General features: G+C 41.1%; 2 protein-coding genes across 3 annotated transcripts; one reads left to right on the forward strand and one right to left on the reverse strand.

Annotated features, from left to right (window-relative positions):
• Nucleotides 1-617: 617 nt before the first annotated feature.
• UQCC6 (ubiquinol-cytochrome c reductase complex assembly factor 6) lies at nucleotides 618-12,751 on the forward strand. Of its 2 annotated transcripts, XM_073788275.1 has the most exons (4): nucleotides 618-764; nucleotides 1,109-1,226; nucleotides 4,984-5,087; nucleotides 11,724-12,751. In XM_073788275.1, exons 2-4 carry the CDS (start codon nucleotides 1,119-1,121, stop codon nucleotides 11,734-11,736), a joined length of 225 nt encoding a protein of 74 aa, XP_073644376.1. In that variant the 5' UTR covers nucleotides 618-764; nucleotides 1,109-1,118; the 3' UTR covers nucleotides 11,737-12,751. The 2 variants fall into 2 exon arrangements, with proteins under 2 accessions (XP_073644376.1, XP_019773836.1); XM_019918277.3 differs by lacking the exon at nucleotides 618-764 and having other exon boundaries at nucleotides 771-1,226; nucleotides 11,724-12,726.
• HSP90B1 (heat shock protein 90 beta family member 1) lies at nucleotides 9,944-27,234 on the reverse strand. The gene is made up of 18 exons (XM_004326628.4): nucleotides 27,075-27,234; nucleotides 25,962-26,064; nucleotides 25,116-25,257; nucleotides 24,436-24,552; nucleotides 22,751-23,082; nucleotides 18,678-18,789; nucleotides 18,329-18,451; nucleotides 16,869-16,985; nucleotides 15,020-15,157; nucleotides 14,859-14,936; nucleotides 14,659-14,724; nucleotides 13,920-14,189; nucleotides 13,400-13,645; nucleotides 12,748-12,884; nucleotides 11,366-11,444; nucleotides 11,119-11,274; nucleotides 10,734-10,856; nucleotides 9,944-10,237 (listed from the first exon to the last, which is right to left on the reverse strand). Exons 1-18 carry the CDS (start codon nucleotides 27,121-27,123, stop codon nucleotides 10,208-10,210), a joined length of 2,418 nt encoding a protein of 805 aa, XP_004326676.1. The 5' UTR covers nucleotides 27,124-27,234; the 3' UTR covers nucleotides 9,944-10,207.
• Between the last annotated feature and the right edge of the window lie 168 nt (nucleotides 27,235-27,402).

Here is a 27,402-nt window from a genome sequence, read left to right on the forward strand (position 1 = left end):
ATTATAGGTTATTACAAGATATTGAATATAGTTCCCTGTGCTATACAATAGGTCCTTGTTGTTTATTTTTTATATAGTAGTGTGTATCTTTTAATCCCAAACTCCCAATTTATCCCTCCTCCCGCCTCTTTCCCCTTTGGTAACCATAAATTTGTCTTTGTCTGCAAAGCACAATCTTAAAAACGCATGGATTAAATAATGTCGATTTCATTCTTCCATTTTCCAGTGGCACCATAACACAAGGTCATAGCTGTCTGGGCATGGCTCTTTTTCAGGTGTCAAAGAACGTGCAGGGCACAACTACAGAGAATGCTTTTAACTTCACTCACTCCAGAGTGACCTCACCTAAGCACGCGTGGCTCAGTGTGCGAATCTCCACCCGCTCCTAAAAGGTGGTAAACGTGAGCAACCTCCTTTGTGGGTGCGAAAGCACAAATGATTCAAGAATCCAGCCAGAGCCGAGGTCAAGACTCGACATCTGCCAGGAAAATTCAACTATAGAGGGAATGATGAGGGCGCCGAGAGCCTGGGGCCGGGAAAGGTCTGCGTATCGGCTTAAAAAGAAAAAAAGACAAGACACTTGCCCTGGGCGAAAATCCCACTTCCGTCCGGGTCACGTGCCCACGCCGGAAGTGAAACGGGTTTCCGGTCCGGCGCGGGCCTCATCCCCTGCACTTTCGGTCCGGTCCGCGGCCGCCCGCTCCGTTTCCGGAGTGCTCTTCAACCGTCCCCTGACCCGCTTCCGAGTGCCAGTGCAGCTCGAGGTACAGTCTCCCCCGGGGCGCACCCCTAGGCTGTGCAGTGCGGTCTGTAGTGCTTCTTCTCCCAGGGGTTGCTGGGCCTCGCGGGAAATCTTCGGGTGCGACCTTCCGCTCGCTCTGCTAGAGCTGCCTTTGAACTCAGAAATCCCGGCCACCCCAACTAAGAACCCGCGGCCTTCTGGTCTTCCGCCTCCAGGGGGCGTTCATGCGCTCAGCGCCCTCGTTTCATGGTTGAGGACCCAAGTGTTCTAACTCCGCCCCTGCGCTGCAGTGGGGCTCGTTTACCCCCACAGCTTAGTGGGGACCTGGGAACGTTCTAACATCGCACGCTTTCCCTCCCCCTTAAGCCTGCCGACCATGCCCGCGGGCGTGTCCTGGACGTCCTACCTGAAAATGTTCGCCGCCAGCCTCCTGGCCATGTGCGCCGGCGCGGAGGTGGTGCACCGGTACTACCGGCCGGACCTGGTGAGTGCAGGAGGGTCCCCGCGCGTCGCTCCTGGACCACTTCATTTTCACAGCAGCAAAAGTGATCTTGAAATTAGGAGCACGTGTACCCGGGACCTAAAACCTTGTGGTGGCATCTCATTGCCGTTAGAGCAATACATGGCCTGCTCTTACACAGTCTTGAAGTTTTACACGGTCTGGCACCTGTCTGCCACTGGCCTTATCTTCTAGTGTTTCTTCTTTGTTCCCTCTCTTGCAGCCACAGCGACTTCCTTGCTGTTTATCAAACTCGTCAAGCCTGTCCCAAGCTCAAGGTCATGCAGTTTCTCTTCTTGGAATGCTTTTCTCCCAGATATTGGCTTGGTTTACTTCTTCAAAACGTCAAGTCTCTGCTCAAATATCTCCTCTAGCAATGAGGGTTCTTTGTACAGCCCCCAAAGGATTCCTCCTCTGCCGTTGTCTCAGTCCTTCGTTTTTGATAGAGCACTTGTCATGATTTGCAATTATTTTATTCCTTTGTCTTTTTACTTGTTCTTTGTTTCCTCCACTAGAATGTAATCTCCAGGAAGGGACTGTGCCTGTCTGGTTCGCTGTTGTGTCTCAGTCACCTAGAAAAGGCCGTAGAATGTATTGATAGTAGATGCTTAATAAATATTTGTTGAATGAGGAAGGAGTGAATATAGGCATTCAAAGGAGGGAGGAATTTTAATTAATTTTAATAAGCATTCCCGGAAGTAGTACCGAGAATTAGAGGTACTTTTGAGGAGTTAAGGTCTTGAGGAGGTGGAGGCAAGGAAGTACAGTGCAAATAATTCCAAGAGTGTGCTCCGTGTTATGCTGTGGGCGTGAATAGAGTGGAGCACAGCGCAGGGAGCAGTCATTTCTGCCTGGACTCTGGACAGATAAAGAGAACCAACCGTTCGTTGGTTTCTAATTTCCGTGAATTAGCACTACAGTTTTGGAGGTGTTTTTTCTGGTTTTCGGAAGAGGAAACAGGTTCAGCAGAGTGAAGGTGATTTCCCGAAGTCGCATAGCTTAATGACGATTTGAAGCCCAGGCTTTCTGTTCAGTGTTTCTCTTTTTTGAACCTGTTAATGAAATAATACAACACCCTTGGAGTGTTCCAATTGAATTCAAGCATGTAGAGTAAAAAGTGAAAATCCCCCCGCTGATAACCTCCTTTATCCAATCTGCTCTCCAAGGTAACTACCATTGTTGGTTGGCATATCCTTCCAGACTTTTTACTGTTGTTGAATACACACACACATACATAGAGTTTATGGGGTGTTTTTCCCCATGTAAATAGAAATTCATATACACATTTCTCTGCGGCTTGCTTGTTTTGGTTAATGTCTGTATGAATAGATTTACTTAATAGCCTTTTTTCTTTCTGGCCACTGAATAGTATTTCATACTATTGATATTCCGTATATTAGTTACTCAATTCCCTGTTGACGTTTAGCTGGTATCTAGCTTTTGTACAAACAATGCTGCAGTAGCTCTTTCTTACCACTTTAGACTGCTTCTTTTGAATTCTACGGAGGCATCAAGGATACTTAGTGGGGACAGAAAGGGGTTAGAACCTTACACAGAAATGCAGTTTGGTCTCTAGCTTGTGCAGGAATAGACATCAGACAGGCTTTACAAAGGGAGGGATGCCTGTGATTTGACCCTGGGAAATTTGCCCTTTCATTCACCCATCTCATAAGCCAGAACATGCAAGGGTTGTTACCAGCAGCTACCTGGATCTTGGGATGTGGCAGCATGAAACCAGAATCTCTAGAAGGGGCATACTGAAGTGTCTCAGGCCACCTCATCCTGATTGGGTGGTGACATTGGCAGTGGGGCACCTCTGTAGGGACTTGTAGGCTGGGGCTGGCTGTGTGTAGGAGGCTGTTGGCTTTACTAACATTTAAGGAATTTATGTTCTTTACCTATGTCTGTTGGTATTGTTCCAGCAATTATAGTCACTATTGTAACCACCACCAGCCTTTGCAGGAGTCTTTCAGTCTCTGCAGCTAGAGGTCTGGGTGGATTCTAGAGCAGAGGAGACCGCAAGGGCTGCCTAGGGCTTGTGCTCAGTGCTGTCTTAAGGGAGAAGCTTTAAGGGCACCTTTTCCTCGTCGTCCAGCCCAGCTCATCAAAACAGAAGAGGAGGCAAAGACTCAGGGCAGATGCTCCGTCCTGGAATAGAGAGTGCTTTCTGCTCGAGCTTCCCTTTTGCATTTCCTTTTTCTCTTACATTACTTGTACTTGTCCTGTTTTTCTTAATTTATAATCTGTTTACTATTGGAGGCTTAGAAGGTCAAAAGACACAGTCTCTGGACTCATTTTACAGCATTCATTTTTGGTTGTGTCCAGACACACCCATACGCACACCAACTGCTATTTAGAACCTCTGCTGACAGTGCTAACTTTTGATGCCAAAATCACTTTACTCTTAAAAATTGGTTATATATTTAGTATATAAATAAGAAGTGCTACATTTTTTTTAATCAAAGTTGAACTGTCATTTTAGCCAAAAAGTGGAAACAATCCAAATAAATATCCATCAGCTGGTGAGTGGATAAATCGATGGTATTTATAGCCTTTTATTTTTATTTTTTTAAATTTTTTGGCCGCACCACGTGGCATGCGGGATCTTAGTTCCCTGACCAGGGGTCAAACCTGTGCCCCCTGCAGTGGAAGTGTGGAGCCTTAACCCCTGGACCTCCAGGGAATTCCCCTGTATATGCTTGTAGTGGAATATTATTTGCTCCTAAAAGGGCATGAAGTATTGATATATGTGACAACACCGATGAACCTTGGAAACATGCTAAGTGAAAGAAACTAGTCACAAAAGACCACATGTTGTCTGATACCATTTATATGAAATGTCCAGAAGAGGCAAGTCTGTAGATGGCTTGCTGGTGGTGGTGGTGGTGGTGTGTGGAAATGGGAGCCACTGCTAATGGGTTTGGGTTGCATTTTGGGGTGATGAAAATGTTCTAAAATTTATTATAGTGACGGATGTGCAACTTTGTGAATATACCAAAAGTCGTTGACTATTTAAATAGGTGAATAGTATGGTGTGTGAATTATATCTCACTAAAGCTGTTACAAGTTAAAACAAAACCACCTTTTTTAAAAATATATTTATTTATTTATTTGGCTGCGCTGGGTCTTAGTTGTGGCACGCGGGATCAGTTGCGGCATGTGAACTCATAGTTGCGGCATGCGGGAGCTAGTTCCCTGACCAGGGATCAAACTGGGCCCCCTACGTTGGGAGCGTGAAGTCTTAACCACTGGACCGGCAGGGAAGTCCCCAAAATCACCTTTCTTGAAGGCAGTTTTGTATTTTTTTGCCTACTGCTTTATGCTTTGCACATAATAGGCACTTACTGTTTTTGAATAAATGAATTAATTCCTAATATCTGTCTTCTGTGCCAGGCACATGGTAGAGAGGTCAGTAAGTAGTGCAGGAATGAATTTCCCAGTGTGGAAAGCCTTGTTCAAATTCGTGATCTGTCAATCGATAACTGATGCAAACTTTCCCTCTGTGAGTCCTTTAGGACTTAAGACGTAGCCCAGATGATAGAGTCCTGTAAATAGAGGGCTAGAAAGTGACATAGATCGACTGCAGGTTCTCATAATAAAGATTTATCATTGAGTAGCTGGAGGCTTTTTGTTCTTTTTTACTTTTTACTTTCTTTGAGGTTTTTCAGGTTACATTTAATTACAGTCTTAGAAAGCATTGGTATCTATATATTTTGTTTGTTTTTATTTTTGTTTTTTATAGACAATACCTGAAATTCCACCACAGCCTGGAGAACTCAAAACAGAGCTTTTGGGACTGAAAGAGAGACAACATGAACCTCAAAATTCGTCTCTGCCAAGAACTCTGTGAATAATGTTATGAGAATTAAATATGTAGTTTTAGAATTTACTGAGTCAAACTACTTGTGTTTAAGCACTAATACAATGCTAACTGCAAGAGGAAGTGCTCAGCAGATGTTAACCGATGCATTGAGATTTCGTTATGGTTTGACTAATGTTTCTTGAAAACTGCCAAAGCTTATATCATCAGCTCCTCTAATGCGGTTTGATAGATACCTAGTCTTAAATATCATGTGAGAGAACACAGTTGCAGTGTCTCCTACCCTTATAATTCTGGTTTATTTCTCTGAATAAACTTGACTATAACGGCAAATGGGAATTATAAATTAACTATAATAAAAGTGACATTGACCGTGAATGCTTAGGGTGAGAAGTTAATATTTCTCTAAATATCGGAAAGTACTATTTGTACTAAACTGAATTCAGTTGAAATATTCAAAGTTTGAAATTCTTTCAGAGTTGTATATATAACACAATTATAAACAATTGTGACTTGGACGGTCACAAGTTCTCTACCCCCAAATTTGAGACACCATTTGGCATTTAATTTCTCTTATAAACTATATTCTAAAATAACTGATAAACATAAATGAGTATTGTTATGGGTTGAATTGTATCCCCCCAAAAGATGTTGAAGTCCTAACTCCCAGTACCTGTGAGTGTGTATTTGGAAATAGGGTCTTTGCAGTTGTAATGAAGTAAAGATGAGGTCATTGGGGTGGGCCCTAATCCAATGTGAATGGTGTCTTTTTATAAGAAGAGGAAAACGCCATGTAAAGACAGACACACAGGGAGAATGCCAGGTGATAACAGAAGCAAAGATTGGAGTGATGCAGCCACAAGCCAGGGGACACCACCAGAAGCTAGGAAGAGACAGGGCAGGATTCTACCCAGAGTCTGTGAACATGGCTCTGCTGACACCTGGATTTCGGACTTTTGGCCCCTAGAACTGTGAGAGAATAAATTTCTGTTGTTTTAAGCCATCCACTTAGTGTTTCTTTGTTATGGCAGCCCTGGGAAACTAATACCAACGTGTTAGCCCTTTTCTGAGTCTATGAAAGCAGGTCGAAAGTAATTTATAGAGCAGTCAGCTCTGTGTTCAGGGCTGTTTTTCCAAAAGAAGTTTTTAAAAATTCTGAATTTCTAATGATAATGTCTAAGCTTATTACTTCTTAGCCAGTTACCAGATTGCTACATGATAGAGATCTTTGGGGTCAATGTTGAAATCTTAAATTCCTAAGTGCAAACAAAATGCTTTTGTTTCTCTCCATAGTCAGTGCCCTTTTAGTTTAACAGTATAAAGCAACTAAATGAAATGGTTTGTTTCCAGACTCATATACCAGATTTTTCTTTTCTACTCTGTGTCATTTGGTACTTTATCATATGTTCCCAGCACAAAGAGAATCTTCAATTCTGTCAGTGACAGATGAGCGGTACCCTACCCTAGGAAAACAAGGGCCGGGATTCTGAGGTGGAAGATGGGCTTTTTTTTTAAATGTAAATTTATTTATTTATTCATACATTTACCTATTCATTTATGGCTGCGTTGGGTCTTCTTTGCTGCGCGGGCTTTCTCTAGTTGCGGCGAGCGGGGGCTACTCTTTGTTGCGGTGCACGGGCTTCTCATTGCAGTGGCTTCTCTTGTTGCAGAGCACGGGCTCTAGGCACGCAGGCTTCAGTAGTTGTGGCTCACGGGCTCCAGAGTGCAGGCTCAGTAGTTGTGGTGCACGGGCTTAGTTGCTCCGCGGCATGTGGGATCTTCCTGTACCAGGGATTGAACCCATGTCCCCTGCATTGGCAGGTGGACTCCCAACCACTGTGCCACCAGGGAAGTCCCCAGAAGGTGGACTTTTTAGTTGAGACTGATTGCTGTTTCCTGATACATTATTTACTGTGCTCTTGTGCACGAGTCTTCCCTTCTCTGTATCAAATTTCATAGCATCGTTAACTGAATACATTTTTCTTGAAAAAAAAATGGTACACTTTACAAATGGTGAAGCTTGCCACAGCTGCCATTGCAAGGGCTTTATATCAAACTGGAAAAAGTCTATTTTTTTTTAGTTAAAGGGATTTAAAAATGTTTTCCTAAATATTAATTTGGTAATTCTAGTCAAGGTGCCTAACTTCCGCAAGTAGTTGGAATTCCCAAAGGCTTCAGGGAAGGATACTTGATTTAGTATAAATCAACAAGAAAAAGTCATGATTTGAACCCAAATTTCCTACAAGACAATGGCTTCATGAAGGTGAAAAATTAATTTTATAGCTATTAAAATTCAAATGTACCAAAAGCAAAAAATGCCATCATTTCAGTAAGTGCTGATTCTAAGTAACTTTAACCAAGGTATATATTATATATATTTTTTCCTTTTTTTAAGCTGACCCCATTGTGAAAAATGGACATTATGGTGGGTGTAGAAATGTGGCCTCCGGATTCCCAGGAAAAGGCTTGTCACCCCAGCGCTGAATGTTTGTCAGCGGGCTCCCTTCAGCTGCCAGCTCCTGCAGGGACGGCCTCAGCCAGCACCACCTGGCTCAAAGCTGCACAGCACAGAGGGGCCGGCAGCTGTGAGGGACCCCGGTTCAGCTCACTTCCCCGCACGGTTGGCTGAGGCTGGTTTTGGACTTGCATTGCTGCTCGACTTCTCCTTCTGCGCAGTCTCCTTTGCTTTCCTTCCACAGGTGCTCATCTAAGGGCATGCCTTCATAAATATTCTGCACACTAAACTCCATCTCAGTGCTTCCTGGAGAACCAAACCTGTGACAAAAACCAAGTATTAAAAGTAGAACTAGAGGGCTTCCCTAGTGGCGCAGTGGTTGAGTCCGCCTGCCGATGCAGGGGACACGGATTCGTGCCCCGGTCCGGGAAGATCCCACATGCCGCGCAGCGGCTGGGCCCATGAGCCATGGCCGCTGAGCCTGCGCATCCGGAGCCTGTGCTCCTCAACGGGAGAGGCCACAACAGTGAGAGGCCCGCGTACCGCAAAAAAAAAAAAAAAAGAACTAGATTAGTTCTTAATAAAGCTGTTGGGGAACAGTTCACGACAGCTCAGCTGTAACCCGTCAGATAATTTAGACCAGTTAAACAGCTGTAGCGCAAGGTGTATATGGCATAGCTGCATAGCTGCCTGTTTCTACCAAAACCTCAGGGAGAATGCTGCTTTTTACACTTCCTGATGGAAACAATGGAAATTTAGAATTTGTAATGGGAAGATTCTGAGAAGTTTCAGATGCCACAAATTTAATGCGACCTGATGGCTTTAATTTTTATGTCCTACTACTAAAAGTAGTCATTTATAGTGGCCAAAAAATGGGAAACAAATACAACTAATAGCTAATATAACATTGTATCAGGAAAGGAAGCTATACCTTAACTGATAGCCTGTTTCTCTATGACTGAGTTCCCATTTTCTTAAAAGGGAAAAGAAGCAGGGCAGATTTTTAAAAAGATGATTGTAGGGTATCTAGTAATTTCAAAGTGATGATTGCAAACTAAAAAAGAGCTTGATGGGGAGGGGTAGGAAGCATATAATGATTAGAATTACGAGAAGCCTAGAAAGAAGCCTAGAAAGTGTCCTAGATTATCAGGAAAATTGTGAAGTGTTCAACAACTTTATTGTACATAAAATTAGGTTCCACAGAATTTTCTCACACACCATGATCTCTGAATATGCAAATGAGTAACATTTTCTCTCCCTAGCCAGTTAAAAAAAAATACTATTTCAGATGGCTATATTTAGAGAAACCATTTATCCCGTAACACATTTTAAAACAAATTAAACATATCGATGAGGATCTTCACTGTAGTTATACTTGTGGTAGGACTATAGATGATTTTAAAAAGACAGCCTTTTAATTTTGGAATAAATTTAGATTTACAGGAAAACTGCCAAGATAGCACAGTTCCTGTATCCCACTGCCTGTTTCCATGAATGCCCTCATCTTACATGACCATGCTAGACATCACACATGCCAGAGCTAAGGCACAAATGAATATGTCCGACTCTGGATTTCACCAGCTTTCACCCAGGTTACTACATTGCATTTAGTTGCCATGTAGTTTCCTCCAGTCTGTGACTATTTGTTTTTTGGGTTTTTTTAAACATCTTTATTGGAGTATAATCGCTTTACAATGGTGTGTTAGTTTCTGCTTTATAACAAAGTGCATCTGCTATACATATATCCCCATATCTCCTCCCTCTTGTGTCTCCCTCCCACCACCCTCCTCTTCTTTGGTTTTGACCTTAAAAATTTTTGAAGAGTACTGTTCACATATTCTAGGTTAGGTTAAGGTTGGGAAGTTTTGGAAAGAATACCAGAGGTGAGGTACCCTTCCTCATCGCATCAGCGGGTACATGACATCCCTGGTGATATGAACCTTGATCACTTGGTTATTAAGGTAGCACTTGCCAAGTTTCTCTATAGAAAGTTACTGTTTTCTCCTTTCCATACTCCGGAAGACAGTCATTAAATCCAGCCCACATTGAAAAAGAAAAGGATTAAGCTCCACTTCCTAGAAAGGGGAGCTTCTACATGTATTATTTGGAATTCTTCTGTAAGGAAGAGTATGTCTTCTTTCTATGGGTGGTTTTTAAAGATAATTTTAAAAAACCACTTTTCTTTAGTAACTATGAATTATTTTTGAAAGGAAGAAAACCCAAGACACATGATCTAAAAAATATTTTTCCTTTATTTTCTATCTATACGAGACGATGGATGTTCACTACTTACTGTGATCGCTTCCTGATGTACGCAAGTCACTGTGCTGTACACCTTAAACTCATACAGTGCTGTATGTCAATTACATCACAATAAAACTGGAAGGAAAAACAATCGAATTATGAAAAGGCAGGCAAGACACTGAATGTTTGGGATCTTTTTTATTTTTATACACATGACAAGATTTTACACCAATAGTCAGTTAAATAGTACAAATTTACATTCATGAGGAATGTTAAAAAAAAATTCAACTAAAAAACCCACTTCTTCCTGTGACCCAAAATCCCAACATTTGACAGTGCGGGGGAGAAGGGGGCTGGGGGGAGCATCCACAACAAGTCTCTCCCAAAAGAAATGACTGAAATTTCACATTCCTTCTTCATACGGGATCCAAACGGTGACAGTGTAATTTACAGTTCATCTTTTTCAGCTGTAGATTTCTGTGAAAAACAGAAAAATCAGAAGACATTAAAAACCAGCACAACAAACCTTAGCTCACAGAAGGTTCATGTATGGAAAAAACAATTGAAATGGACCCAGCCTATCCATTAACTTGAGCTGTAGGCTAGAGCCTCACCTTGTTAATCTGCAAAATAACTTAGAGCCCAACAACAAGATCAACAGTCCTTGAACACAAACAGTCAAAAATTTAAAATAGCCTAATGTTGCTAGAGTTAAGGCAGAAGCAAGTGGCAAAGAACACAGAAGCACCGTGGGCTAAGGAACAATCTGCTTAATAACATCTCAAGAATGGATGGCTAACCTAAGGGAATAAAGGAAGTGGGAAGATCAAAGTACACACTTTAAATAAAGAAAAAAGGGATTTGCTCCAGCTTTTGAATTTGATAATTAGATGACTATTTATTTCTTGACTTCTGTAACAGTCTTAACTTTGCAAGAACTGAAAATGCAAGTCCCATTCTTGGTTTGTTCTACCTTTGCTGTTTCTTGTTCCTCCTCATCCGCTCCTGCATCCATTTCTTCGTCGTCGTCTTGCTCTGTGTCTTCTGCGGTATCCTCTGTTGTTTCTTCAGGTTCTTCTTCTGGTTCTTCTTCCACCTAAGGGGAACATTTATGAGCCCATTAATGCATTGAACACCTTGGATCTATTTTCACTTTGCTCATTTAAATGTATAAGATCATAATTAACCTCACTCCAGTTTATCCAGAACTGTAGAGTCAACCCTCTAATTAGAGTTAACAATCACGCTAACAAAGGGAGACAGACAAAAAAAGGATGTAAAAGGCGGGGAGCTTCTCATTAATTTCTAGCATTGTGCGTGACACTGGGGATTCAAACATTCAATAAATTACTTCAAACCTTTGCATCAGGGTCAATGTTTAAGCTGAGGCGAAGCATTCTTTCTATTCTATCTCCATATGCTTTAGTGTCTGGTAAAAGATATCCTGACCGCAGTGTTGCTGTTTCAAACAAAACCACAGCAAGATCTGAAACTGTTTTGTCATCTTCATCCTCCTGAAATGGAAGAAGTCACACCTAATTAATATTAAAGGGTCCAAAGTAGTCAAATTAAGAGACAAAGGAGTATGGCTATGATACTGCTCACCTTAACTCGTCGAAGCATGTCTCTGATCAGTGGGTGTCTGGGGTTAATTTCAAATGTTTTCTTCTGGCTGGCATAATAACTGTTACAAAGTAAACATATCGAATTTTAGGGTCCATGCATTTCCCATACTCTATTACTAACTCACATAATTACAGAGAACAACTTTTTGAAAAATCGACATGCTTATATATTGTTACATCATGCTTTATATGTGTGTGGTTAGATGAAAGAGTACAATAATGAACTCTTATTTACTGATGAATCCCAAGTGCCTTTGTTGAGTTGATGAACTGATTTAATGTCCTGTTCACCCCCTCTTAATGTATTCACTATCTTAATTGCATCTGTGTCTCCCCAGAGTTCTGGAATAGAACAGCCTCTGGGTGCTGCTCAAGTAACACCTTCTCCACGATGCCTCAACCTATATGGTTCTAAGAAAAACTGCTTCTTTTCTCTGAAGTCAGCTGCAATGCCTCTGAGTATACCTTCATCGTCATTAGCATCCTACCATCCCCTGTGACTGTTCTCCCTCCTATAGCTGCATGCCGAGGACAGGGTGAAGCCCCTCTCCCTACATCCTGGTATAACCTATCATACACGCAAGTCTTAGAGGATTATGATTTGTCATCCTGACTAGTCTGAATGTCACAATTTATTTTATAAATATTACACATTGGTGAGTCACGCTAATTACGAATTATAGATATATTTTTAAATGGAGTTTGGGGATTGTGACAATGGAAACTACACTTAGGAGAAGAATCCTTAAGGTAGGCCTGGGGAAAAAATGTATGATGATTATTAGGTAGCTAATAAGAAGATACTCCAAGTAGAAGAGAATAAAAACAAGGAAGAAGTCGTTTTCAAAGCTATTGTTGTAACATTAAAATAAAAACTTGAAATACATATTTCTTGAAAATAAAGGGTACCAAAGATCCAGTGTACCTCCAGTACTTGGCCCTTGAGTTCAAATACTCGTTAACTTGTGCACCCTCTACCCTTTATTTTGTGGAGCATACTTGTTGGGGGTGAAAGGGGTGATTAAAAGGATTTAACGCCTTTAAGAAAAATAAGTGTCATTAACTTCATCTGTAACTATTATCTAAAAATGTAAAAGAAGTCCAGATACCAGGCCAAGCATATAATCTAATGCCAAAAGACATTATGTGTAACAGATTAAGAAAATTTCCATCTGTAGATAAAATACTATAAAATAAATCACAACCTCAAGACCTTTTCTTTAGCAATCTAATGTAGCAATCTAATCCCTTTGTAAACTTATCTAATATACAACAGACACTTAAAACACCTCAGTTCTTTGTATAGAAGCTGCCATTATCTTCTAAAGGACGGCTGTACAAGACTTCCCTGAGGATGCTTACTTTGTAGAGATGTCCTTGCCGGTCTGGTATGCTTGGGCTTTCATGATTCTCTCCATGTTGCCAGACCATCCGTACTGGCTGGCCACAAGGGCACATGGGGACTCTGTCAGGCGCTGAGAGACCACAGCCTTTTCAATCTTAGGATAAGGAAACCAAAAGTTAGAGATATATAAATATCAACAGTTAAGGTCGTGAAGTAATTGCATTTCAACTCCTTAAGGGCTCACCGCTTAAGATCATAAACGGAGGCAGATCAGAAAAGTATCTCTCACTCAGATTTTTAGGAAACTCATTTAATAATCTGAATTTTTCAGTCATAAATACTTAAACATCAACTTTTAAAAACATTTAAAACTTAAGTTTAATCGGTAAAAATGTAAGCTATTACAAAGACAGTATTAAATTATGGAAAACTTTCAATTACAAAGGGAAGAAATATACCCACCCACAGGATAACACTTATCCTTTCAATTCTTTGTAGTTCATAAATTTTAAGCTCAGCCTCCCAATAACTTAACTACAATATTAAATGTTGTTCTGTACAACTTTTAATGGTTACAAAAGTACCAGCTGCAAAGTTTAATTTGCTGACACAACACATTTTTTAAAATGAAGATGCTAGAATTTTCACAATTTCTAATTTCTAGAATACCTTGTCCTTGAGGGCTTTATCTTTCATCCAATTGAGCAGAGGCTCAAATTCTTTCTCAATTGCTTCACGACTCTCCTTACTTTTCTCACTTTCATCAAACTTCACTCCTTCCTTGGCAACATTCTGGAACCTCTTCCCATCGAACTCAGGAAGAGCCTGAATGCAGTATTCGTCCACAGGTTCTGTGAGATAAATCACTTCGTATCCCTTTTTCAGAAGTCGCTCAACAAATGGAGAAGATTCAGCCTACAAAATTAAGAAAGTAACGAAAATTTCCAAGTCTGGCCTTGGTATATTTGTTCATCCTAGTAGCTACATTTATGTAATACCAGCAACCCCATTTTACAGGTGGAGAATTAAGAGGTGCAGAGAATATAAATGACTTTCTTCCTATCAGTGACTGACAGGCCTCATAACCACTTCAGTTTATAATTTAAGTAAGGTTTCCTTTTTTTTTTTCCCTCAAGAGTTGGCTATAAATGCCCAGCTACATACCAGGACCAGTTCAAGTTCACCTCACCTCTTTTCTGCTGGACCCAGCCATGAAGTAGATTTTGTCTTGCTTCTCCTTCATTCTTTCCACATACTGGTCTAGACTAGTAATGTCACTTGGATGATAAGAAGACTGGAATCTAAGCAGTTTAGCAAGACGTGTTCGATTTGAGTGGTCTTCTATCACACCAAGCTTGATGTTGGTACCAAATTCTTTCCAAAAAGTATCATTGTATTTCTCATCAGCAATCTTCTTGATCATGTCCAGGGTTTTACGGACAAGTTTCTTTCTAATCACCTAAACAAAATTAAAGAGTAACTTTACAAAAGCTCATCGCAAACTTTTGAGAACATACAATACGTAAGGTAGCAGGGGAGTAGTGGTGAAAGATACAGATGCTGGTATTTATCAAGGGGCAGGGAATGGTGAGTACTCCTATGTCAGATGGAGCAGAAACTAAGTTGTCCCTGGAAACAGTCACAAGATTGTTTTAATGTTTATATTCTAACTTTAAGACCAGGTAGTGGGCATATATGGGTATTCACTGCTCTTTCAACTTTTCTGTATGTTTGAAAATTTTTTATTATAAAATGTTGGGGGGAAAACAATCAGATTCTCAGGATTTGATCATTCCAGAGTAAAATTAAGTTCTTTATCTGAAAACCCAAGGACTAGTCTCAAAACCTGGGAACTCCACTAATGGAGTCTTGTTCTCTGAGGCCCAACCAAAGAGCAAGGCGGCCGGTCTCTTCCCAGAGACACTCACCTTAAGCAGTTTATGTTGCTGAAGAGTCTCACGGGAAACATTCAAGGGGAGATCATCTGAGTCCACCTTCAGGTGGCAAAACAAAGTCCAGTTAGCAATAAAGACACTCGAAAAAAATAAAACCAACCAACCCAAAGAAAACGCCACTTCCAGACCCCCACTCTAATCCCCTCTTCCCCCATTAATCTCCAGATACTTACAACACCCTTGACAAAATTCAGGTATTTGGGCATCATATCATGGAAGTCGTCTGTGATGAATACTCGGCGCACATACAGCTAAGCAGAAACCAAAAAAAAGGTGACTTTCTGGAAATCATACTTTGAAATTTTAAACTCAGTTTATACCATTAAAAACCCACCTTAATGTAATCGCTCTTCTTAGATCCATATTCATCAAACAGACCACGTGGTGCAGATGTGGGTACAAATAAAATTGACTTGAAGGTAACTTCCCCTTCAGCAGTAAAGTGGATATATGCCATCGGGTCATCGCTTTCCTAGAAAGTTGGTATCTTAGTCATTCAAAAGGCACAGGAAAAAGCGGTTTGCGATTCAAAAGGCACAGGAAAAAGCGATTTATTATGTCGTACACATTCAGTTTAACATTTAACTAACAAAAAAGTACCCTTACCAAAAAAGTGAAGGTGGGGGGCAAGGAGGGAAGAAGAAACAATTAAGATTGCACTTCTAGCTGGCTGTACATGGTTGTTCTGATGATGACTGTCAATAATATTACTCTATCGCCTAAACCTGGGGAAGGATGGATGAGTCTAGGTTCCACACATGTGAGAGAACAGGACAGGAAAACCACCGCCCTGCCTAAATGACAAAATAATATACAACATTTCATGAGTGTACTGTTCAACCAAAAAAGTACTCAGGAACAGGATTCTTCCATGAAATTTGGAACAGCAGTGGATAAAAAGAGGTATGTAAATAGCTATAAAGCGTAAGGACAGAAATTTCCTGCATTATACATTACCGTACCCACATATGGCTACTGGACACTTGAAATGTAGCTAGTCCACACTGAGATGTGCTGGTTAGTGTAAAACACACACCTCACAAAATAACCAACCAAACAAAAAAACCAAAAAGGAAACAACTCAATTTTTTATAATGATCACCTGGTGAAATAACACTGTTGGGTATGTTGGGTTAAATAAAATATATTATTAAAAGTTAACTTCACCTGTTTCAACTATAAAAAAATGTAGCCTCTAAAAGACTTAAAATCACACACTGCTCACATATTTCTAATATAGCTGCTTGAGACGAAAGTACCTTTACATATGCACTAGGACTTTCGAGTTCACGGGAATGAAAGTAGAGGCAGAACCGAGGGAAAGTTTTTGGAAGTAAAGCTGAAAGGATGGTTGGATGTTAAGGTAAGGAAAACAAAGGTTAAGTAACGAATCAGCAGATGGAATAGAGCAAAGAACAAATACAATCACAGAATATTAAGTTTTCTCTAGCTGTGCTAAGTCCATTAAACTGTTCTCTTTTGTGCAAGATGTTTGAGGAAACGTTAACTTGAAACAATTTTAGTCAATGCTAGTTTTGGATTCTAAGAGTTACAAGAAATGATCAGTAAAACAAAACATTGGCAAGGAAATAGATTTAGTAATTATTCCTAGGCATATGACCTCAAAAGAAATGTTTGATGTTGTAAACAAGCTCTTCAATATTATGTTAAAAGTCATTCAATAACATGGTTTTAGGTCTTACAGGTTCTGTAGTAGAAATCAAGCATGTATCTAGTAGGCAGTTCTAAATCTTTTTGTAGCACAGACCACTTGGCAATTTGGTGAAGCCTACAGATTCCTTCTCAGAGTAAAAATTTTTTTTTATTTTATTTTATTTTTTTTTGGCAGTACGCGGGCCTCTCACTGTTGTGGCCTCTCCCATTGCGGAGCACAGGCTCCGGACACTCAGGCTCAGCGGCCATGGCTCACGGGCCCAGCCGCTCCGCGGCATGTGGGATCTTCCCGGATCGGGGCACAAACCCGTGTCCCCTGCATTGGCAGGCGGACTCTCAACCGCTGTGCCACCAGGGAAGCCCCAGAGTAAAATTTTTTTAATGCATAATATAAAATACACAGGATTAAAAAGGAAACCAGTTGTGTTCAAATAGTAATAAAACTATTTTTCAGCGTATTTTTGATTTAGTAATGTTTCATTATCACATTATTCTAAAATAACATTTACCTTTGAAAATGATTTGTAGAAAGCTTTGTATTCATCCTCCTCCACTTCTTTCGACGGTCTCTGCCATATCGGTTTGATATCATTCATAAGTTCCCAATCCCAGACAGTTTTTTCAACCTGAAGTTACAGTATTTGATTAGTCTCTCCTAGCAGATATACCAGTAGTATCAATAGTTATACTATAGTAACCACAGCTTTAGAACATTTCAAAAAAGTATTAATATACGGAAGCACCAAAGGGTACCTATACTGTAGTATGGTTCTTGCCAACTGGATCAAAAAAAATTTTAAAAAGTACTTCTGTCAACACTTAAGACTGTTATTTAATACAACAAAGACAAATGGTTATTCATTATAATTGGTAACAATCCAATTAAGGTTTTTTCAGTTATTTTTAACTAGCTAAAATGTTATTTCGTAAAAATACCTGTTTTGAGTTTAGAAGGATATACATCTTACGTATTTCTATTTCATGACTTATAGAAATCCAACATCTTACAATAAATATTTCTCAAAATCCACCACCATTACTTCTACCTACTCTACTACCTAAGAAGACCAGAGAACTAATTTTATAGTTGATATCTGCATGACAAAAGAAGATGCAAAAAAGCTTCTTAAGCTTTTAAAATTCAAAACATATCATAAGCCATCAGTCCTGGGCATATATGGAAGTCAGAGAACTCTTCATAAAAATGATCTGCATTTGCTACTTAAAACTTTAGAGAGAGAGAGAGAGAGAGAGAGAGAGAGAGAGAGAGAGAGAGAGAGAGAGAGAGAGAGAGAGAGAGAGGGAGAGAGGGAGTCTAGAGTGTGTGCGTGCACACACACACACACACACGCGCGCGCGCACACACAGAGTTTGGTTTTAAAAGCTGGGCCTAGGGACTCACTCATTGAAAAAAGAAGACCATTAAGAACTGAAGCTTACCCTCAAATCGGTCTGTGCATATTTGGGTTTCTGTGTTTTTTTTTTTTTTCTGCATCTGTTTTTTCTAACATAAGCTAAACAATATTTTTTACCTTAGTTCTCCCCTCTCCCTGGTTTTATCAAGATATAATTGATACACATCACTGCATGAGTTTTAGGCATACAGCATAAAGGTTGAATTACACATATTGTGAAATGATCACCACAATAAGTTAACATCCATCGTCTCATATAGATGAGAAGAATAAACAATTTTAAAAAATGGACCAAAGAAAGAAAAGTTTCTCCTTATAATGAGAACTCTCAGGATTTACTCTCTTACCTTTCCTATACACCACAGAGCAGCGTTAGCTCTACTTGTCATGCTGTACGTGACATCCCTAGTACTTCTTTACCTTATAACTGGAAGTTTGTACCTTCTTCCAACACCCCCCCACCCCCGGCAACAACAAATCTGATCTCTTTTTCTATGGGTTTGGTACTTTATAACCTAAACGATATTTTAAGTAGGAAGATGAACCAGACTTACTTTTTTAGTTTTTGGTTTCTTTTCTTCTTCTTCTTCTTCTTCTACTGCAGCTTCATCATCAGATTCTTCTTTTTCTTCTTTTGCTGCTTCTTCTTCTTCCATGGGTTCCTCAACAGTTTCAGTCTGTTGAAGTAGAAAGTAGAATTACAGTTGAACTCATTTGTTTAATAATTCTGATTTCATCTATAGGATATGAAACAAAATTACAGCTGAAAAAGTCGATCTTCAGTAAGAAAACACTGAGAGTATCCTGTATTGAAAGAACCATATTTAACGTTCATTCTTTCAGTGTTAAATATTCGAATATGTGCCAGGGTAATACACATACATTGTATTCCTACAGATTTACCTTGCTGCTCCATACATAAATAGGGAAGTTTATGAACTGTGAATATTTTTTCACGAGACTTTTAATTGTATCCAGTTCAAGGTAATCAGATGCTTCTTCTTTTAAAACAAGGCTGCAAAGAAAGTAAGACGTTTAGAGAAAGACATGATTGGTTAAAAGATCTGACTATAAATTTGTCTAAATACTCATATGACTATAATAGCCAGCAATTCTGTGTATAACCAACAATGTCCCCGTTACCCATGTTAAGAACTCTCATCACCGATAAAGGTTTGTGAGCTAAGTATACCTAATATGGGTATGGTAAAGGAAGAACTTTCTTGCACTCCCTCAGGTGGAAAATATTCTTAGTTCCAAGTAAAAAAATGAAAATGTTCTCAACCTTCTCAATGTGCTGGATGTTTTCATTTGAAGAACAGAAATCTTAAGTTAGCTGAAGGTGGGAAATCACTGCAATATTCTGGAGAAAAGTAGAATCTTATGCACTCTGATAGCAACTCTAGAAATCAAGTGATTATTGTAGTTAACCCCTAACAAAAACATGTTCCTTAAAAAAAGCTAGAAAATTAATCTGAACTATTGTTTACATTTGCACTAGACAAGAAAACAGTAACCACCTGTCACATGTGACTATTTACATAAAAGTTAAAATCAGTTCTTTAGTTATATTGCCACATTCCAAGAGTCACATGTAGCTAGTGGCTACCATACTGGACAGAGCAGTGATAGAACATTTCTACCACAGGAAGTTCTACTGGATAGCACTGGCTTAGATAATTACAATATCAAAAATTGTAGCACTGCTTCCTCTTCTTCCTTACTACCCCTTCTGCAAACACCTCCTCCATCCACCAAGAATAATAATCACAACGTACTCTCAAACACAGCAGGTAGTCGTGATGTTTGTGCTCCCAATAAATATGGGCAATGTTGTATCCATGGTTCTCTCCCTGCCTCAAAAAGCTTATAGTTTAGTAGCACCTGCCAACAAGTAGACAGCACATGATGACACAGCCTGGTGAGGGGACGAAATCTCTGGTCTTGGAGCATACATGTTAGTGATCCGGGGTTAGTGGAGAGTTGCATCACTTTTGGATGCAAATTGAAGCTGATGGTTAGACATCTTAGTTAGAGGTATTTAAGAGGCAATTAGACATATGAGCCCAGGGCCCCACAGAGAGATCTAGACCAGGGGTTGGCAAACTCTGGCTGGCACCCATAAGAAATTTTATTGGGATACAACCTCATCCTATATTGTCTATGGCTGCTTTCAAACTAGAATAGGAAAGTTGTGACATGTGACAGATCCTATAGTCCACGAGCTTAAAATATTTACTAGCTGATCCTTTAAGAAAAAGTTTGCTGACTCCTGATCTGGACTAAGAATATAGATTAGAGAACCCTGAGGAGGAGCTGGAACCTGGATCCAAGACAGTGGTTCAGACTGCATGCGGGACACGGGATAACGGAAAGGGCTGAAACTGAACTTTTGAAGAAAGAGAATATCAACATTGAGGCAACGGAAAGTTTAAAAAGATGAAGCTAGGTACTGAATGGATTGTTTTAAGGTATGAGCAGTAGAATGCAAATTCTGTAGAAAACACAAGAGAAAAACTACAAAAAAAAAAAAGAACCCATTGCTGGGAGCCATACCAACTAAAATAACCCTGAATCCACTGGATTTAGCAACAAGGATTACTGGTGACTTATTTCAATGGAAAGATGGTGGATAAAGTCAAAACACAGTGGGCTGAGCTGTGAACAGAAGGTGAAGTAGCAACAAAGGCAAGTATGCTTTTTTGAGAAGCTCAACAGTAGATGGGGGAGAAAAAGAGAGTGCATGTCTGACAGCAGCATGGGGCATCGCACCACCTGCCTTTGTTCCTTTTCCCAGAGACTTCAATACGTTTACACTTTGATGGGAAAGAGGAAGGTGTTCAGGAAAGGCTGACTTTAAAAGACATGGCAGGCATCAATTTATGCTTAGTCTCTGAGGAGGTGGCGTGAGAGACAACAGATGAGAAGCAGAGATTAGCTTTGGGGAGAAATGTAGAATACTCCCTCATGGTAGTAGGAGGGACAGAGGCAATTTTTACAGCATTTACAGGATGCTAATTTCATGATCTCATTTAATCCTCACTAAATCTCTCATAAGGGTACAGTGGTGGCTAATTTAGGGGCACAGACAGGAGTAGGGAGGAAATTGAATTGTCAGATGGTTTCTACTTTATTAGTCAAATATAAGATAAAGTCATATGTATGCAGGGCAGGATCCTAACCTTGTCGCTTCCTTGCCTTTGCTCTCCTTTCCCCTTTGGCCATTCTAGACTTTCAGTTCCTCAAATGGGCCTCTTGCCTCTGGAACTTCCAACATGCTGTGCTTGCTGCCTAGAATATCTGAACCTAATTTATTACCATTTCAGAAAGACCTTCTGATAAGGGAGGTATCCCTTAACTTCCTTTCTGGCATTTGCTACTCTGAAATTATCTCATGTTTTTTCTTTCTTAGTCGAATGAGCCATGTGAAAGTAGGGACAGCAACTGTCTTATTCTCCACTGTAGCCCTAAACCCTAGCAGGTAACAGGCACTCAAATGGATATCTGTTAAGTGAATGGTCGGGAAGGAGGGCTTAAAGAAAAAAGGTAATTTTGCCAAGGAAAGGAGAACCTGTTGTAAAATTTCATTTACTGATCAACCATCCATGCTACTGTAGGAAACCATCCTGATGACCCTTATTCATTCATACCAATACCTGCTAGTCATGCGTTAGGCTCTGGGAATGGAGTATTAACAAAATGTTTGCTCACGTGGAGCGTCCATCTAGATGTCTCACCTGTCTCTTGGCAACCTAAGACATTAGCACCTCTTGGGACATCATTTTCTCTTTCTAGTTAAAAGATGCGATTTACCTGTATTCTCCTACCACCTAACAGAGAGGGCCCTGGGGTATAACTATTAGGGATGTCTCCTAAAGAGATCAGGAGATGTGAAAGGCAGGAGAAGGTAAATTTAGAACAGTAAATTAGTAAAAATACTAAAATGCAGTTGTCTAGTTTCATGAAAGGAAAATCTCTGACAATGAAAATAGGGAATGTCTTCTGGGATGAAGAAAATTGGTTGAAATCATAGATGTATGCTTGTTTCCTACCTGAATATTTAAAAATCCTTAATGTTGAGAAAATTTTAAACTGAATTAAGAAAAAAAATCAAGACTGTGGGCACATTTTCACTTGGCAGAACTGGGCAAGTCAATTGACCTCTAAATTGGAATTTCTTTATCTCTAAGATGGAGAAAAAAACAAAAGGCAGAAAGCTGCCCTGTCGTCTGTCTGTCTGTCTCACACTTCACAGTGCTGCAAGCACCAGGAGACGCTGGGCATAAGATATGTCTCGTCGACACCAACAATAGGTACTGGCTTAAAATGAATTCCATATCAAATTCAATAACTAGTAACTATCCTCGAATGAGACGTTTTCTTCCAAAGAACTTTCTTAACTCTCTTCAAGTCCTTTATCTGTTCCTGTGATCTCCAACCCGCCCCCAACCCTGGCTACTATCTTGGCATGTTTTCAACCGTTATCCAGGCTACCCCAAGAGTCTCTTCTCATCCAGTCCTGCCATCCTCCACACCACCTTCAGAAAACTTTAACAAAGTTCATCAGAAATTCCATCAGTAACTGCCACCACCTGAAAGGAATTCCTTGAATCTTGTAAACACGCTGTGCCACTGCCGTTATCCATGATGCTCCACAGACTGACACCACTTTTCTAAGTCCTGCTTACCTGGAAAACCTGGACAAGCCACTTGTTTCTGAGGCCTCCGATCTGCCTTCTCCCTGAAGAGCTAACCCTTCCTCCTTCAAGCCCTCCATAGACAGCAGCCACCATAACTCTGGGTCCGGCCCTTAGCAAGACCTCAGAATACTTCAAGTGGTGAAAACTGTTCAAGTTGCTCATTTTTATAGGCAAAGAAATTAAGGCCCAGAATAAGCCGTTTGCTCAGAGCCAGAACCGGAGAATCAACATCCTCGTTACGACTATTAATTCTCATTAGGAATTAGTAATACTTACGTAATTGTCGTTCCCCGTCCTAGAGTGTTTCCTCTGGGGTCAGCAATTACAGAAAATTCATTGGAGTCGGACTCCCAGATGTGCTGGGTGTCGTTGTTGTGTTTCGACGTGACAATAACTTTATCTGCTACAAGGAAGGCAGAATAGAAACCGACACCAAACTGGCCAATCAGTTCTGAAGTTGACTGGCCATCTTCTTGTGCCTCAGTCATTTTGTTTAAAAACTCGCTCGTCCCAGATTTGGCTATGGTACCAAGGTTTTTAACCAACTCTTCCCGGGTCATTCCTACACCAGTATCTGTGACATGGAGCAGGTTCTTCTCCTTGTCACACTAAAACCAAGACAAGAACAAAACAGTTATACTTGCTCAATACTCACGATATAAAAAGGAAATACTGAGCTATATATTGAGAAACTACCAGCTTTGGACCACATCAATTTCAATACAGAAAACAAAACTGAGATATTTTCCTCCATATAGTATTTTATGGGCTTTTCAAAAAGCGTACATCTTAAGCACAAGCATCTTTATAGAGAGTAATTTTAAGTTCAGTGTATTTGGTAAAGTATCCATATAAAGAGGGCAAGGACTGGTCTAAATGTCAAAGGGCAGAGACAGACCTAAATAAGGCAAGCTATTTATGAAAAAAAATTCAAGAAAAATAAAATTCTATGTTTCACCTATTTCTTTGATAGAAATTAAAAGGATTCAAAACTTGAATGACTTCTGTCTTTGAAATCTGTGGTGACCAATGTTCTTCACTAAACATTCCCAGCTCTCTGCCTTCCAGAAATACAGTAGGAATATACTTCCTCCACTTATGGTTGGATAAGGCCATGTGACTAGCTCTGGCCGAGGAGCTGCAAGTGGGAGTCAGGAATGTGGCTTTCAGGCTGGAGCCTTTAATTGATGCGAGCCCCTCCAAGCTTTCTCTGCACTGTGGCAACCAGCTACACTTCAGATGGTGGCTGCTCAATCAGCCTGTGTCATAGAGATGATGCAAAGCAAAGGCCACAGGCAGCCATGACTGATGATTTAAGCCAGGGGTTGGCAAACTTTTTCTGGAAAAGGGCCAGAGAGTATTTTAGGCTTTGTGGACCATACAGTCTCTGTCAAAAGCAGTCACAGATAATATACAAACGGGCATGGCTGTGTTCCAAAAACATTATTTATAAAAGCAGGACTTCCCTGGTGGCGCAGTGGTTAAGAATCCACCTGTCAATGCAGGGGACACCGGTTCGAGCCCTGGTCCGGGAAGATCCCACGTGCCGTGGAGCAACTAAGCCCGTGCGCCACAACTACTGAGCCCTCGCTCCACAACTACTGAAGCCCACACACCTAGAGCCCATGCTCCGCAACAAGAGAAGCCACCGCAAGGAGAAGCCTGCGCACCGCAATGAAGAGTAGCCCCCTGCTCACTGCAACTAGAGAAAGCCCTCACGCAGCAACAAAGACCCAACGCAGCCAAAGAAAAAAATAAAATATAATGTTAAAAAATATATATAAAAATAAAAACAGGCAGCAGGTCAGATTTGACCCACAGGCCATATTTGGCTGAGCCCTGATTGAAGTCCCCGACACTTGGGAATTGTTATTGCTCCTAACCTAGCCTATCTTGACTGATACGCATTCTCTATCTCTAAGAATTCTTTGTAGTTAAAAAGAAAATTGTTCTAAGCTTACCTTAATTTTAACCGTTAATTCCTCATTTCCAGCAAGAGCATTTTCATCAGTCAATGATATTAGCCTTATCTTATCTAAAGCATCAGAGGCGTTCGAAATCAGTTCTCTCAGGAAAATCTAAATGGAAGCCAGATTTAATACACACTTAGATTAGCCTCAAGATACATGAGACATTAAATTTAATGGCAAACTCATTTTATTTCTACTCTTTACTCTGAAAAAGCACTCTTCAAGGACTAGACTTCTATGGTACAGAGGTGGCGTTACTCTCCTGGTAAAAGCAGGCACAGCTCTCTACACAAAGGACTGTAGCTACTACAAGGAACACCTGAACTGCTGAGCGTAGCTGATACTCTATTTTCCCTCCTAATGATCTTTCTGTATGCAATACTCGAGGCTTAGTTTGTTATGACTGAACGTAAGACTCACAACTATTTAGCAGGCCACGAAAACAGTTGGAGGGGAAAGGGAAAAAAAAAAGGGAAAATGTTTAGCAACCCTCCCCCTCCCCCCAAACACACACAAATAGGTATCTAGTAGTGATTCTTGTACATACTGGGTTTTTAAACTTTGCCAACTACTTGCTTGGAATTGCTATGTCAGCACATTCACTATGAAAGTTAACAAGTTAGCTACCATACGGAGACAAAACAACATTATCATAACCATATGTTGCTTACCTCTTTATTTTTATACAATGAATTGATGATAAGTTTCATCATTCTGTTAACTTCGGCTTGGAAGGCAAACTTTTCTGATTTCTCTCTAAGTTCTCTTATCTGGGATGCATTTAATCCATCCAACTGAATAGCTTCTTCCTCTCTAAGGAAATAAATTTGATCAACTAATACTGCATTACTTAATTCCCTCCAAAAATATGGGATCTGTGATGAGAGCAGAGTGATCTCTTAAGGTTGTCTTAATGGTTAAAAAGCTAAAATGCAAACCTTTACATTACTAGTCTACCATCTCATTATTATTTTATCACAGTAGTACATTACCTTTAACAGCAAGTTGGAAATACTCTGTGTTAAACATTGTCAGAAAAATAAACCCAACTTCCCTCTCCTAAAAAGCAAAGTCACACTCATTTACGTTCCCTCACAGGGAACCCTCTGCCTGGGAAACTTTGGCTTCTAAGGGTCTACAAAAGTTTAAGTCCTAAGAAGCCAAATCAAAACATTGCTCAACTGACAGAATTCCTTTTTAAAATTACTAAGTGTACACACCGGGTATAAAACCAAAGGAGAAGCCTTTTCTATGGTCTTAGGAAGGCTATAGTGCTAGCATTCTGAAACAGTTATCAAAATAGTTTTCAAGGGAATTCATCTCATTTCGACCAGTCATTCTTAGTGGCAAAGTTAGGAGACATTACTATGTATGCACACACTTGCTACCCCGAACATTTTCTCTATTTAAATTCAGAGTATTAAACTTCATCTGGATCTTTTGAGAAGAGATACAAAAAAGCTACTGTATTCCAAGTTCCCAGCGGGTTATCTGTATAGTTTCAGAAGAACACAAACCTCTGTACTACTTCATCATCTGTCCTTGAGCCTTCTCTACTTTTACCCAGATCTTCTTCCACTGTCCCATCCACATCCACTTCATCGTCAGCCTGGACAGACCCTGATGGCAGATTTAACACCAGAAAACTCTTAAACATCGTTGCTTCATGTACTTCTCAGAAGAAACAAGATCAAACAGGGCCAGTGTAGTGGCTGCAAAATTCACTTGGCAAATACGGGAGGGGGCGATGGAAGAATGGATCCACTGGTTTAAATATCCAGTGTAAACCCACGTAAGCGTATTTCTTATGTAAGTTCAGATACTGAGGTCTCCCAGGAGATTTTGAAAGACGGAGGCAGCCATCACTTCTAAAGGGCGGCCCTGGGATCCTTTATAAATACTGTTTAGCAGATTCGATTCCAGGCCCCTTCTACATTCACACGTGTTGCCCGCAGGCCGAGACTAGGCCTCCAAACTGACCATGCCAAAACTTAGGCCTTCAATACCACAAGTCAGAACACGAAAAGGATTTGTGCAACCCCTAGCGAGGGGAACTGAAGGGCTCAGGAGCCTGAGAAAGCGAAGAGACGTTTAGAGATTTTAAGATGTTAAGGAGCTCGAGCAAAAGTGAGTCAAACACGCTGACACTGCCGGTTCGCTGCCCGCGGGCCTCACGCTCCACAGCCCAGCGGCTAAGAAAGGAAACTCGCGTTGGCGAGGCGTGGAAGCCTGGGGGCGGGGGGGGTCCTCAAACTCTGATGGCCAAAGGTTGCGGCATCTGACAAAAGTCCTCCGGAAAGGGCACACACAATGCTCCCGGGGGACGGCGGGGAGGGGGGCACGAGCCCGAGGGAAGCCCCACCGCGAGGAGGCTGAGCCCTCTAGGAGCGGATACTAGGAGATGTATAAGGGATTAAAACGACTCCGTTCTCCTTTTATCTTTCCAGAGGAAGGAGAGAGTAAACGAAATCCCCTGAGCCTCTTTCGAGGAAAAGCAATGGACACCCCACAGACCAAGCACAGGCCCTGTAATCACCCTCCCGAGCTCAACGCCCCCAGAACCTTCGAGAAGAGGCCGCGCTTGAGGAGGGGGGGCGTCCAGGGGGGCCCGCTCCTCCAGGATCACTCACCGAAGGTCAGCAGGACGCAGCAGAGGCCCAGCACCCACAGGGCCCTCATGGCGCACGGCCGGTGAGTCTCAAGTCCCCTTTGATCGCAGGAGCCGCCTCCGCCCCCCTCCTACGCCAGGCTTCGATCCTCACACCTCAAGCCTTGCGATCCGCCCACTACCCCCAAGCAGGTCGGGCCGCTTTTCACCCCCACTTCTCGAGGGCGGGGGACGGGAAACACGAATCCACCAATCGTGCCGTACCACGCACCACCTGTACCCAATGGGGACTCGTGGGGGGGACCGCAGTGCACCAATCGGAGCTGTCCAGGTGCGGTGTCCAATGCCCG

The sequence above is a fragment of the Tursiops truncatus genome, chromosome 11, assembly GCF_011762595.2.
Source record: "Tursiops truncatus isolate mTurTru1 chromosome 11, mTurTru1.mat.Y, whole genome shotgun sequence".
NCBI classification, from domain to species: domain Eukaryota; kingdom Metazoa; phylum Chordata; class Mammalia; order Artiodactyla; family Delphinidae; genus Tursiops; species Tursiops truncatus.

Coding starts and splice junctions, on each gene's coding strand:
- UQCC6 (XM_073788275.1), top strand. CDS start 1,119: ATGCCCGCGGGCGTGTCCTGGACGTCCTACCTGAAAATGTTCGCCGCC. Junction 1,227..4,983: donor GGTACTACCGGCCGGACCTG/GTGAGTGCAGGA, acceptor TGTTTTTTATAG/ACAATACCTGAAATTCCACC.
- HSP90B1 (XM_004326628.4), bottom strand. CDS start 27,123: ATGAGGGCCCTGTGGGTGCTGGGCCTCTGCTGCGTCCTGCTGACCTTC. Junction 14,190..14,658: donor AGCAACATAAACTGCTTAAG/GTGAGTGTCTCT, acceptor AATTTTGTTTAG/GTGATTAGAAAGAAACTTGT. Junction 12,885..13,399: donor ATAAAGCCCTCAAGGACAAG/GTATTCTAGAAA, acceptor CCTTATCCTAAG/ATTGAAAAGGCTGTGGTCTC.